Source organism: Lytechinus pictus, chromosome 8 (genome assembly GCF_037042905.1).
Source record: "Lytechinus pictus isolate F3 Inbred chromosome 8, Lp3.0, whole genome shotgun sequence".
Taxonomy (NCBI): domain Eukaryota; kingdom Metazoa; phylum Echinodermata; class Echinoidea; order Temnopleuroida; family Toxopneustidae; genus Lytechinus; species Lytechinus pictus.
Window position 1 is genome coordinate 29,659,775 of NC_087252.1, and position 15,062 is coordinate 29,674,836.

Sequence of the window (15,062 nt, forward strand, 5' to 3'; positions counted from 1 at the left end):
ATTTTACGCAATGTTGCATGCGTTGAAATTTACCCTTAAAACATGCATTTAGCCTAATATAGCCTTGGCATGGGGTAAAAAATACCCGACAAACATGCATGTTTCCTTTCTACCCAATATTGGGTAAAATTTTACTCAGTGTTTTTAGAGTGGACGTTTAAAATTGTGGTGTTATATCATGTCATTTTGCTGTCGCCATCAGCAAAATGAACAATTTGGATCAGTTTTTTTTTTCACTTACAAAAAAGCCAAGTTACCAAATGCCAAATTAACATACGCGTATGAATAAAATTCTAGACACATGACCTCGTCAAGGTAATTAATTTTAAAGTACCTCTATTAATCGTCATCTTTCAAAAACATCATATAAAGAAAAAAAATATAAAAAGACGAACCGAATGAATTACAAATCAATCGATAAAGAGACGCCCCTTTGTTCAAGTTAGAAATCGATAGATTTTGTATGAAAGTGCCCCTCAGCCCACACAAAGCACTCCTTTTCTAGGCGCTATTACCCCCTGGTAATTGTACACTTTGGTATTGTGCATTTCTTGTTAATTTGTTCAGCGGTGCGCGGTGGAAACATGTGTAATTCTATTCAGAGTTCGAACTATTATTATTACGAGTATGCGGCAGATGCAGTATAAGCTCGCAGACGACCCACATATATTTTTTCTGACTGTCAAACTCGCGGTTTAAAACAATGCTATTTCCTTAGTTAATGTTATGATTATTATGACATTGGTGGATTGGAATTGTGATACCCTACGACGATGAGAGCAACGGGTTTCTGCAAGCATCGGAAATTCCAATTGGCAAAATGATTTCATACCGGCTTTTTTAGTGTTTCCGTGAGCGATTCAACGAGAACAAAAATATATAAGTTTTTTGCACCTTTTGCTGATTTTTTGGTGTATATACTCATCGGGATGAAAGGATGATTACTTTATTCTGACTGATCTTTTCGAACAAGTTTTTATCAATTTTACAACTAGGAGTTTAAAGAACTGATTTGGAATTATGTTTATTACAGTGAAATACGGAGGTGAGTGTAAAGCAAGATTGGTTGTTATAATGATTATTATTGTTGTTATAATAAGCTTGACATTATCGTTATTTATTTATACATAATAATAATAATAATAATAATAATAATAATAATAATAATAATAATAATAATAATAATAATAGTAATAATAGCAATAATAATAATAACAATAATGATGATAACAATAATAATCATAATGATGATGATCATTATTTTTGTTCATATTATTATCATTATTATTATTGTTATTATTATTATTGTCATTATCATTATCATTATCATTATTATTATCATTATCATTATTATTATCATTATAACTATTTAAATTATCTTGATTATGGTTACTAATATGATTAGTATCATTATTGGTAATTTCAGTACTACAACTCATTTGTTTTTTTAACGGAACATTTTATGTGGGGAGGAGGGTTTTCAACTTTTGATTCTACGTTCAAGATCATTTTTACTACATTGCGGAATGCATCTCTCCATTGGCGGATCCAGGGGGGGGGTGGGGAACAGCCGGCCCGTGCCCCGCCCCCCCCCCCCTTGAGAAGCAAAATTAAAATGTGTAATTTTAAAAATGCCATAAGAGCATAAGTATATCCCCCCCTTTTATTACCTTTTTTTTGCTTGTCTAATTTTTTCTCGGAAAAATGTGCACACCCTTTTGGAAAATCCTGGACCGCCCCTGTATCTCTCCTTCTTGAATATTGAAATATTTAGAATAAGCATAAATCATTTTATTATATCATCAGAACAGGGTATTAAATAGATATAATAAACTCACTGCATCTATCTTTTCTTTTGAAGCTTCATTATAAAAAATTTCTTTTATCGAAGTATTCTTAAATATCACACCTGCACGTTCACCCACTTGCACACACACGCACACTTCATTTCTTCATTTTTCTTCTTTCTCCTTTTCTGATGATTTGTGACGTAAGATTTTCTTCCAGACCTAGAACTATAGAATAATTGGTTTCCATGTAGCCCCTTTCCCACTTTGGCTGCTATTACTCAAGCATTTATTTTGCTTATATAGTTTGCCACTGCGTTTGTTTTTCACTACTTTGTCTTATCCTTAAATTGTATTCATGTCTAAATTTTGTTATGACACTACTATAAATTTGTCACATTACAATGTACTTTCATGTCATACTATGATTATGTTTATGTATGATAAATTTATTTTGACTTTACAATAAATGCAGAAACTCCTGCAAAAAAAATATATATACATATATTCATTTGAAGGTGCAACAGAACTTTCACAGCTTTGAATCTATCAAAATTCCTCATAATGATTATGACATAAATCATTATCGTCATCATCATCATCGTCGTCGTCGTTGTTATGATCATCGTCATCACCATCGCCATGCATCAGCACCACCAAAAATATCAATCAAAGACAAATAAAGTGCATTCTTTTCTTTTATCTCTTTCTTATTTTCCCTCATTTTTTTTTTGCTTTTCACCTCTTTTTCAGTGCTAAAACAAATCACGGGGGAAACTTAAAGCCCATTTCACAATTGGTGGTGCGACTGCGTACAACCGTTGCGATTGTGTGCAACATATATTGTGATCAAAATGATCGCGAACGATCGCAAGAGCGATTGTGAAAGCCCCTTTAAGCCCCTTTCACAATTGACGTACGACCATTTGCGACCTTTTGGTCGTGCGACAGGCTGCAACAGGCATCAATCGCTAGTCATCTCATAAGATCGCACAGAGGCTTTCACAGTTGCAACAGCTGTCGTACAACAAAAACAACCAGTAAACCCCGTTGCACGAGTAAGTCGCATATGCTCTTATTGTGCTCGTGGGATCACATGCGAGTGTTGCACGAGGGATTGCGAGTGGAACGGTCGCATACATGCGAATGAAACGGTAGTGCAATGTTGTAAGCCGTTGCGATCGGTCTTGCAACAGTCTTATGGCCCATATTATTATCGCAACCAGTCGCAAGACAGGTCTCTGTACATGTAGGTCGCTTGCACATGTGCAAGTGTTGCACGACCTCCAGTCAAGTAAATGCGACTACTTAGTTGTGCCACCTCTCGCACCAAGTCGTACAACGTTGAACAACACTCGCACGAGGATCGCCCGACCGATGGTACGACCCCGGGTACGGCCTGATGCGAGTGAATCGATCGTATTTGATCGCGTTCGGATTTTGAACATGTTCAAAGTTCAGATGTGACCAGTCACGACCACCTCGAGTTCGTGCGACCGTCTACAACGACTGCGAGTGCTCGCAAGACACCAAGAGATCGATCGTGCAACAACAAGAAAAAACTGTTGCAGGCGGTCGTAAACTGGTCGGACGTCAATTGTGAAAGGGGCTGAACGGTCGCATACATGCGAATGCAACTGTAGTGGAATGTAGTAAGCCGTAATTTCGATCGGTCTTGCAACAGTCTCATATTATCGCACCCAGTCGCAAGACTGGTCTCTGTAGGTCTCCAACACATTTTCAAGTGTTGTACGACCTCCAGTCGACTAAATGCGACTATACTTAGTTGTGCCACCTCTCGCACCAAGTCGTACAACGTTGAACAACACTCACACGATGATCGCCCGACCGATGGTACGACCTGATGCGAGTAAATCAATCGTATTTGATCGCGTTTGGATTTTGAACATGTTCAAATTCAGATGCGACCAGTCACGACCACCTCCGACCACCTCAAATTCGTGCGTTCGTCTACAACCACTGCGAGTGCTCGCAAGACACCAAGAGATCGATCGTGCAACAACAAGAAAAAACTGTTGCAGGCGGTCGTAAACAGGTCGTACGTCAATTGTGAAAGGGGCTTTACGGTCTCATTATACGCACATGAACGGTAGGCTATATCTAATTTGTACACTTCTCTGCTGCTCAGAATCCTAGAGCAAACAAGAGAGAAAAAAAAACAATTAGAATAGAGGGATGAAAAACAAATATTTGTGAGCGTATTCCATATCACATCCTGGCTTGATATGTACACGGATATATAAACTTAATGAGAAATACGTTGTAGAAGCAATGGTATTTGGCGTTGGTAGGCAATATCTAGGTATTAGGAGTACATGTTTACTAGTCAATCAAGATAGCTTGTTTGAGTTGGAGGTATTTGTTTTCGTATTCATTATACGTCTCCCCCCCTCTCTTCCAATATACCTCTCCTTCATTTATTTTCTATCTATTCCTATACATATTCCATCCCCGCTCTTTCTCTTCATATCAATCAAGATAGCTTGTTTGAGTTGGAGGTATTTTTTTTCGTATTCATTACACGTCTCTCTCTCTCTTTCTTTCCCTCTCTCTCCCAATTTATCTCTCCTTCATTTATTCTCTATCTATTCCTACATATTCCATTCCCGCTCTTTAGTCCACCCCTCCGATCCCCTCTCTTTCTCTTGCTCTCTCTCCTTTCCCCTCCATCCCTTTACCTATTGCCTTGCCCATTCTCACTCTTTCTTCTTTGTTGTCTACTCTTCTGTAGTATGCATCCTTCTCTTTACTTCCATTTAACAAGCAATCAACAATAACGCACCTGTACGCTATTTACACGAACCAAACACCTATCCTTACTTACCACTTATACTTCTACCAAGGGGGGGGGGGGGGGTGTAGCAACTCCCTTGTATATGTATGGAGTATGTGGGTACCAAAACTTTTGCACATCTACCATTAACCTGCCATCATTACCTATATAGCAAATTTTGAACCTCCATAATTAATCTACTCCAATCATTACCTAGCAATGTTCTAAGTAATTAATTTCAAAGCATTTTCCACCCAAACATTAACCTACCCAATCATTACAAAGCATTTTGCACCTCTCCATGTTCCTACCTTAATCATAAGAAAATCATTTCCAACAATTTTGCATCCCCATCATTACCAAGCATTTTGGACCATATACTATTCCGCCACCAGTTACTAAGCATTTTTTCAACCCATCATTAACCTCCCCCCATTCTCCTCAGAAAGTAGCTGTTCTGTGTTCATTCTATATTCGCTCTTCAGATATTTCAAGAGTATTTTACAACACTTTAAAACAGCGATATCACAAAGCACTTAGCAAATATAACGATCAAGCCACTGAATGTTCAGTATATATGCGGACAAACAGGGCAGCCTTTTAAAGGCGCTCCTTCCCGAGAGCCCATGGAGACTTAAACTATTTAGTTTGTAATGAAAACCTACAAGTTTCGCCTTGCGGGTAAAATACACTCTTTTCTTGAATCGCCTTAATATACAAGTTAAAAATAGCACTCGGCTTGCATTCTGACACCAGCTTAAATGCTGGACTTAATAAGATTCAAAAAGACAAGATTACAAATAGAACAGGCAATTAGTATATTTAAAAGAGTATCTCAAGGCGTATCTTTGAGTGAATATAATATCTGATAATTGCATGGTCACAGCATTTAAGAAGGAAACCAGCGAAGTTTTAGTATTCCACGAAAAATTCCCGTTTAGCCTTCCATTTCTATTGAACAATGAAGAACAGTAGAACGTGAAATATAAAAAATGAGAAAAGAAATGAGGTACCGGAGTACTGGTTGGGGTTTAAAGGTATAACATGTAAGCTTTTTTTCCTCGGGCGGGGGGGGGGGGGGGGGTGTAACATATTCAAGATGATAAGAGAGCGACGGAGCGAATCAAGTTAATCAAGAGGTCTTGGGGGTATATAAAACTATGTTCATGAAAACTTCTTTAAATGATCTTTTTCTAGCTTGCAAATGTTTGTATCACGAGTGATGAGCCCCTTCAAAGTATCGGGCTTTTTACAGGAGAGAGAGGGTGAGGGGAAGGGAGAGAGAGAGAGGGGGAGAGGGTGGGGGGGGGGGTAGAGGAGAGAGGATGAATATTGTGTTTGAAAATGTGACTTCGAAAACAGCAAATCATAGTAATTTTTTTTCTTTGTTTGAATTTTGCAGAAAAGGAGGAAGCTCTCTTCAACCCTAATTGTAAAACAATGCTTCTACTAGAAGACATCAAGCGAAGATGCAAGTGTAGTATGGGAGGTGAGTTACCGGCTGATATTTATCTCTATGAAGGTGTGAGCAGGGGCATCGATATATGTTTTGGGTTGGGGCAAAGTAAAAAAAAATCTCTAACTTTTGGCCCGCTTAGCGCGCAAAATTATACATAACACTGAATGTTCACGCAAACTGAGTATCTAAAAACATATATTTTAATTGATTTTTGTTCATTTATTTCATTTATTTATCTTTATTTTTTTATCTAATCATTTATTTATTTATTTATTCATTTATTTATTTATTCATTCATCTATTTTTTTTTTTTTTTGGGGGGGGGAGGGAGATAGATAAAATTATGTTTGTCCCCTATATCTTCTTGGGGCCACCGCGCCCCCTCGAAGAATCGACACCTCTGGATATAAGTCTAGTATGGGAGGTATGTTTACTGGTCGATATTTATCATGTTTATTACTATCTCTTGATTATAAGAAAGGACTCCAACAGTATCAAATTATAAAATATCCTTAATCATATTCCCTTCTCTCAGTACAAAATGTTTGTGCTATTCTTCTTACTAACATCCAGTAACAAATAGAATATCAAATATAAATATTTAGGGACAAAAAAACAACAGCAACAATTCCATAAAGACCCCTTCCTAAACAAAACTACAAAGAAACTCCAACAAATGATGATAATGAATGATAATAATAATAATGATGATGATGATAATAATAATGATAATAATGATGATAATAATAATAGCAAAAAGAAGCTTGCCTCCGACGAAGATTCTGCTAGGGTCGAAAGCTTAGGCCCCTTTTGACTTTCTAATAATAATGATAATAATAATAATAATAATAATAGTAATAATAATAATAATAATAGTAATAATAATGATAATAATAATAGTAATAATAATAATTATTATTATTATTAATATTATAATGACTTATAAAGCACCAAATCCACTCTGTAGAGTGCTCAATGCGCATAAAACACCACCACAATATTGTTTGTTTTCTACTGCAGGGGTCACCGCCTCATCTGATTAAATTGTAATAGACATCACGTATCCCCATTTTTCAAAACATACATCAGAACAATTCCACATGGGGCCTATTTCTTATCGATACTATCGATTCGTGCCATTGTGTATGACTAGCGGGGTTTTACAGCCATCGTAAAATAAGATTGTTTACATGTAATTCCCTATATCGATCAGACACGTATGTAATCATGAAATGGTGGAATGGAGAACCGTATCACAGCAAAAACTTTGGCGTTGTTTGGTGTACATAGAAGGCTAGTGGCGTACTGAGCGAAAAATGAGCACACGACATTTCATCTTTCACAAAACTTCATAAAATTCCCGGGCAAGCGAAGCGAGATACAGCCAAAACAAAACTTTTAAAAATGAAAATCTAATTTTGTAATATAAATTTTGACATAATTATGCAGAAAATATCATTTTAAATGTGTTTTCCTATCAGTTTCTTTCTGTTTCATCTTCTCCTTTATTTGACACTCCTTACCAAATCAGAGTGCCCCCCCCCCCCGGAGAACAAATATTTAAACCTGGAGCCGGATCTACTCGCTCCTGGGACTAAAACGGGGTATCCCCTTTTTAGCTCATACGGATGCAAGTAGGCAGTAATAATAATAATAATAATAATAGAGTATTTCTAAAGCGCCAAATCCACATTGATTATGTGCTCAAGGCGCAGCGAAAAGGAAATAAGAGAAAAATTACACGGTATAGGAAGTGACAAAGATAAAAGAATGACAGTCATGACAATGAAAGGAAACTACTGGAAGGCAATTTTAAACAAATGGGTTTTTAGAGTAATTTTGAAATTATCGATATTTGAAATACTACGAATGGAATATGGCAACTGATTCCACAAGGATGGCGCCGCATGTGCAAATGACCGATCCCCCCGTGATTTCTTGGATTTAGGAACTGTAAGCAATTTTGAATCGGAAGATCTTAAACGTCGAGGAGGATTGTATGGCATCAACAAATTAACATTATATTCTGGGGCAGATCCATGGATGCAGTGAAAAACTAACAATAATAACTTAAATACAATACGGTACTCGATGGGTAACCAATGCAGTGAGGACAGAACGTTGCCATATCCCTAATGGGAATCTGGCCTGCTATATGAGCCAAGCTGCTAGTCCTGACTTCCATCATCCTCTTATTAAAATTTGTTTCCTTTTTTAAATTCTGATTTCGGAGAAAAACTAGGCAGAGACACAAAAAAGTTTTCCCAACTTCGTAAACATTTAGCGTTCGATAACTTGAATTTGATAGGATTGTCATATTCAATATTCATTCTCTTTCTTCTACGTTGTCACGCTTCTATCCTTTTTAATCTGTATAGTTCTCATTTCTTTTAAACTCACAACACTTGTATTACTGGATATCACATGTAATTATAGTTATTTAAAGGATAGTGGCGTTTAGCTCTTCTTACGTCTATATTCGGTTCAAAAGGTTTTCAGTAGCTTCTTTAGAATTTTGAAGGATCTGTTTATTGTTTTTTAACGTTCCACATAAATACGTTCTGAAGACGTTTTGATTAAAGATTAATTCAAAATACGTCAAATTTTATTTTTCAAAAATATTCATAAAACCTTCGATCGTTAGCAGGATTATTATCACAAAAATGGTGATATAATCTGAACAAGATACTATACACATTTCTGTTTTATTCTTATCATCTTGAATTTAATTACATTTTTTTTTTTACAGTTGAAGTAGATCTGTCGGATCAGGAAGGGAATATCAAACATCTCAGCGAATCACCTCAGAGGTACGCCAACGAGGTCCTCAAAGAAAGGGAATCATTCGTTCTCATCAAAGTCACTAAAAATGGTGATATCATCTAGATAAGATACTTTACACATTTCTGTTTTATTCTTATTATCTTGAATTCAATTACATTTATTTTTTAACAGTTGAAGTAGATCTTTCAGACCAGGAAGGGAATATCAAACATCTCAGCGAATCACCTCAGAGGTACGCCAACGAGGTCCTCAAAGAAAGAGAATCATTCGTTCTCATCAAAGTCGAAAGTAAGTTCTCTCTTTTTTGTTTAAATGTAGTAATAATAATGATAATTATGATTTACAATGTAGGTGATATTATCGTATGTTAACACCTCTATGTCAGAAGCCTCTTAAAGCGCTCTGAAATAATATATATGCCAAGCTTTGCCAACCTGCATGAATGCAGCATAATTACCATGGCGACAGCAGAGCTGCTGTAACGTGCTCAGCATTTCAAGGAATAATTTCCGTGTACCTCACCTGGGTTGAGTGCATCAAAATATGCATAAATATCTTGCTGAAGGAAAGTAATGTCTGGAGTAGGCCTACTGACATGGCTGAAGGATTTGAACCCAAGTTCCCATGAAACGGGGTTCAGAACCACTACACCGTTTAACAATCGACCATAATTGGAAAATGTTGACTAAAAAGTGTAGCAAAGCGTGTAGAGCATAATATAATGGAGATTACAACGATAATAATCAAGGAAATATATATATTTTGGATCATGTTTTATATTACATGCATATTTCATACACGTGTATTTTATCATTTGAACGCATATAGATAAAGCGAACAATTTGCAAGTACATACATGTATGTGTTCGCCTTTCAGACAAACAGGAAATAATGAAATTTGACAGATTTCCTCACCATTAAAGCATGGAGAGAGAACACAATAGACATACAATGCAAACAAAATATTAGTATTTTGGCTTCCCATAATTTTAGGACAGATCGATAGACCATATGACCTAAGTTAAACTGGACTCCAGAAAACGGGGCAATACAATTTATGACTATTTCATCATGTTCAATTGTTCATCATGTTCACGGTTTGTGAAATACACGAACAGAAAAACTTGAAAAGTGGAGGAAACTTTAAACTATAATCATTCAATGTTATAAGTGCAAAATAATATATCTCCAATAGCAATGTAAATATCATAAATCTTGTAATAATTGTTATAATACACAAATTATCATACATTAATCTTCTTAATTGTGTCATTATTTTTATGAAGCTATATTATTTGTGCTTGTATACCTTGCATAATTTTGTAAATATTGTTATGAGACATAAAACCTTCGAAATATTATTCTGAATCTGAATTATGTATTTCATTAATTCAGGTCTGGTCATTGAGGATGTCGCATATTCCCTGACATTATTTAAATGTATCTTCCTTGTTTTATATTTTGTTTTCACAGAAAACGACGTATCATCCAAACCTCATTACATTCCTTTATTGAACGACAACGAGGCAATCGATGCGGCATTTTTAGGTAAAATAAAAATCATGATTTTTCTCGCTCTTCTAGAGGCTATAGTCACATAAACCTACTTCAAATTTTCAATATAATATTAATTTTCGATATTTCGAGGGGGGGGGGGGCAACTGCCCATGCTCATTTATTTTATAAATTCTTACCTCCATGAAACAAAATCTACTCATTAAGATTTGATATTTTTGCATGTTTCTCGCACATCAGAGAAGGAAAATGTTTAATTTTAGGCCTACATGTTATATTTAAAAAAAAAAAACCATCTTGGATCCTGGATTTATTACGCGTGTGCGTGCGTTTGTGCAGGGGCAGGGGCAATAGCTCCACAGCAGCAGAGCCTGACGTAGAAATTCTCCATACCAAAGTCCGACTTTTAAGCCAATACAGTCGTACAGACATTTTTTTTTTATTTAAACGCAATAGGGCGTAGGCTAGTTTGAGCATGGGGGTGGGGGGTGCACATCTTGGGGAGGTGGAACTAAAGCTTGGAAAATCAGCTGTTGTAAGCAAACAGGGGACGTGCTCTTCCAGCCTATGCCCTTGTAAACGTTTTAATACATATCATTTTGTGTTTACTGAACACAAAAGGAGCTTTATTTATTACAAACAAGCATCAACTTTCTTTATTTTCATCGTTAATTTTCTTTCTTTAAATCTACGCAGCTCGGCTTTCAACGAAAGAGAACCTCAGCCTGTCAAGTGGCAAGACAACCGGAAAGAAGAAGAGTAACAGGAATGCCGATAGAGGGCGCGATTCACAACGCGGTCGAACGGGTGCCAAGTCGACGACACCAACCGGGCGACGAAAACAGAGCCAAGATAGAAAATAATTAACATCATCTAAAAACAAATAAAGACTTATTAGCAGTTAATGAAATTTTAGCTTCATTAAAGTAATATGTGCGTCAGCTGACATGGGGAATGGATTTGCTGACCCCAGACTTTGTAACAAGCACTGGCAATACGTCTTTTGGGGGAAATACCAGCGAGAAATCCGCTAAATTGCCAATTCGTCTATTGATAACTCGTCTGCTCATCACATGGTCTAACTTCATTTAGTCTTATGCCATTCCGTCCATTAACAGTGAAAGTCTGCGAGATTATTCATGTTCCTCTTCAGAACATGTGTCGATAGACTTGCTGGTTCATGAAGAAACAGGAACTAAAATACGCCTTACCATTAGATAATTTCCAGTGGCATTACATAACATTATAAATCTTGTTACCCTCTAGGTAATTTATATCCGAATGTTGTCAAAGTCTCCATAAAAACAGACCGTAATGCACTGTTAAAAATAATTTTAACAACGCTGTTTACTATGTGAATCACACAGTGGTTGTTTAAACATTTTAAACTAGGGTTTAAAATCTTAAACAACAAAGTTTAAATTCAAATATATAATTATCAATAATTTAAGCATGGTTGTTTAATATTCAAAACACTTGTTTAAACTGTTTAAACAACTACTGTGCGATTCACATAGTAAACAGCGTTGTTTAAATTATTGAGTGTGTGCCTTTAAATCTTACACGCTAAATGGTCCAATACCTTGGCCCTTTACTCTGCAGGCACACGCCCTGATTGAAACTTTGATCAACAAGTGGGTCTCCACACGAAGACTAGCATATATAAAACTTGTTGTTTCAATTCACAAGACATTATAGGCTGCACATTCAGACCGTTAACTCGAGTGAAGGTTTTGCACTGCAGATTACGACCGGTTCCGGTCGACGACTGGCGACTCTCTCTATAAGTTTGATTCTAACATGTCTAATGGGATCGTAGCTATGCGCTCTCGGTATTGTTGGCTTATACCTTGGTCACATTTGCTCTGCGGCGGCCGTACGGCGAGTCGAAAACAGCTGTTTTAACATTTTTTGTCCAACTACATATAGGTGGTTTGAATTAAAATTAATAAAACGGCTGTTTTTGACTCGCCGTACGGCCGCCGTAGTGCAAATGTGACCAAGGTATTACTGAAACCTCAGAGAATTGTTATTTTTGCCTTCATGAAACGATTGCAATCTTAGGAAGATTAATGCATCATTCAAACATGATTAGTACGATGAAACATATTCCTTTTACCAGTTTACCATCCTGTTCCTCATATTAAACAACTATTAAACTGAATCGAATTAACTCTAATGTTCAATCTTCGTCTGCTATATACAAATCTTATAAATCTAAAGAATAAGTCTTATCGATGATTCATTCAGGTCAATGACATGAATGAGGTACATACGGGGAGGGGCGCTTTGGGGCATTTCCCCCCAAAATTTCTACTATGCCTAGGGGATGGGGAAAATAAATCCTAAGAAAACACAGAAAGAAAACGAAAGAAAGTTAGAAAAAAATATGAAAGTGTAAATATATATTCCGGATATCATGTTAAAGTTTGTCACAAAAACATTTTATTTTAAATTTGAATATTTTGGCTCGCTTACTTCACTCAGTCTCTTTAGGCCATCTCGTGTCCCGTGAAATTTTCGACTCATTGCGCCATTAATTCAAGTCCTTATGTCAGGTCCTACTAGCAATTGAGTCGTGGAACTCTTGTTGGAATGCTCCCCAGGGAGTGGAGAAGGTGCATACATTGTATGCGGGCATGCAAGGATCCGATGACCGGGGTAATAATATATCTGTAAAGCGCTTAGAGACGTCGTTTCGATGTGTTAAGCGCTATATAAATGCGGAATATTATTATCATTATTACTATATAGATAGACGTGAATGGCTAACATTCCTACAACCCCCACTGTGTGCAGAGGAAATACTTTAGATATTACTAATATTTATATGATTATCAAGGAAATTACGCTATCATGACTTGTGTACGTTGAGCGTGTAGGTTGACTATGAGCCACTCTTAACCCCTATGTGATACACACCCCTGGTTAAATTTGTAATTATCTCATTTTTTAGACAATGCTGTATAGTATAATAGTTCAAGATAATGCATCGAACAATCAAAATACTTGTAAATAAAGAGTTATATTAATCACTTCTTAACGATGTTCTAGAATAAAAAAATTATTTCAACATTGGAAGGTGCATGTTGTCTTTGTTATAATTATGTGTTATTTTAACAGAATATGCGCAGCATTACAGAGGAGCGGGGTCGTCTTTCTTCCGAATATGAAAAGTGTCTGATGATCAAATTGAATAAATAAATGTTGACGAACCCCGAACCTCTCCTCATCTCACATCATAATAATTTATAGTAAACCAGATGATCATTTCATAAAATTTATCATAGCAAATTTTGATATTAACAGTTAAAAGCTACTAAAATCCTTCAATGTGATTGGCTGATCATTATTATTATTATTATTATCATTATTACTATTATCATTATCATTATTATTATTATTATTATTATTAGTAGTAGTAGTAGTGGTAGTAGTAGTAGTAGTAGTAGTAGTAGTAGTAGTAGTAGTAGTAGTAGTAGTAGTAGTAGTAATAGTAGTAGTATGTAGTACTATTATTAACATAATTTGCTTCGGGAATGGAGTGGGAGCGGGGGGATGAGGTGATTGTTGTTGAATCTGATTGGTCCAACCGAAGTCAATATCATTCTGTCATGAAGCAATTGCCTGTGGCATCAGACAGTAAAGCATGCGAAATATTCAGCGGGAACATATTAGTTACCTACCCCGCAGTTCCCCGTGAGCTAAGGGGTTTGACCCCGCCATTCTGCGATTATCATGATTATACATGAAGTCCTAATCCAGTTGAATGATGCAAAACCGCTTCGATTTATTGTTAAAACGTTTTTTAGCACATGGGACTGAGAACGATTGAGAAGCTAATTTAACAGATGGTCAAGGCATGGATGTAAGTATGAGGAGACGCAGGGGAAGGGACCATCTAATTTTATTTTTCAAATAACTTGAAATAAAGGGGGGCATTAAGAAAATATGGTAAAAAGGAAAGATCATTGAACTGCTGAACAAATAGAGAATATACAATATAGAGGTCTGGGGCCCGTAACTCAAAGCTTAGCCATGATCGTAGAACATTAATTTTTCTTTTTTTTTCACGATCGATTGCATTGACTACAATGTACAATTAATCGCAAAAAGCAAGTGTTAATCGATAACTTTTGTTATATATTATATATTTTGATGTAATTGAGAGAAAAAAAATGACTGTCTAGCCCCCTTTCAAAATAAAATAATGGCGCCCTGTTGTAGTACGAATAGCTTAATAAAACCCCATCTGGAGAGAGCCAAGGGGCGAGGGGGGAGAGTGTGTGTGAGAGAGGGAGAGAGAGAATGAGAGATAAGGAGAAAGAACCAGGGGGGGGGGGGAGAGAGGGAAGGGGTTATCAAAATATGTGGTAGTGCCACCATTCCATCAGGTGAAGATATTAACATGTTTTATCAGGAGTTCATTGCACTTTATACTGTCCCTGTAAGTATGGTCGGATACCGGACACAGAATGTCCGACATAATAAATTAAAATAGGTTGCGGAACAAGTTTGAAACTGTGTAGGTGTGTGTTGGGCACGAGCATGCATATAGAACAATACAATAGTCATTTTCATGTTTTTTTTAGATACTGACAAAAAGTGTGTTTGTGTATGAGTGTGCAGGGATGTTGGGGGCTCCTAGCCCCCCCCCCCTCCAGTTCCGGCTATGGTATTTTGATAGCGGCTGTACGACATAAAGGTGATGTCATGTTGTTTT

The 15,062-nt window shown here is 36.5% G+C and overlaps 1 protein-coding gene across 2 annotated transcripts; it reads left to right on the forward strand.

Annotated features, from left to right (window-relative positions):
• The first annotated feature begins 598 nt into the window (after nucleotides 1-598).
• On the forward strand, nucleotides 599-13,413 carry LOC135154911 (uncharacterized protein CXorf65 homolog). 2 transcript variants are annotated; one of them, XR_010294311.1, is made up of 6 exons: nucleotides 599-1,045; nucleotides 5,984-6,070; nucleotides 8,996-9,112; nucleotides 10,298-10,372; nucleotides 11,036-12,220; nucleotides 12,328-13,413. XR_010294311.1 is itself a non-coding variant. In XM_064103151.1 (5 exons), the coding sequence occupies exons 1-5, from the start codon at nucleotides 1,021-1,023 to the stop codon at nucleotides 11,200-11,202; spliced, it is 471 nt and encodes a 156-aa protein (XP_063959221.1). In that variant the 5' UTR covers nucleotides 599-1,020; the 3' UTR covers nucleotides 11,203-13,413. The 2 variants fall into 2 exon arrangements, 1 of the variants encoding a protein (XP_063959221.1); XM_064103151.1 differs by having other exon boundaries at nucleotides 11,036-13,413.
• The last annotated feature ends 1,649 nt before the right edge of the window (nucleotides 13,414-15,062 follow it).

What these genes read in the sequence shown, in the direction of transcription:
- LOC135154911 (XM_064103151.1), top strand. Translation starts at nt 1,021, where the DNA reads ATGTTTATTACAGTGAAATACGGAG. An exon ending in ATGCAAGTGTAGTATGGGAG is followed by an intron (nt 6,071 to 8,995) that starts GTGAGTTACCGG and finishes ATTTTTTAACAG; the next exon opens with TTGAAGTAGATCTTTCAGAC. An exon ending in CGTTCTCATCAAAGTCGAAA is followed by an intron (nt 9,113 to 10,297) that starts GTAAGTTCTCTC and finishes TTGTTTTCACAG; the next exon opens with AAAACGACGTATCATCCAAA.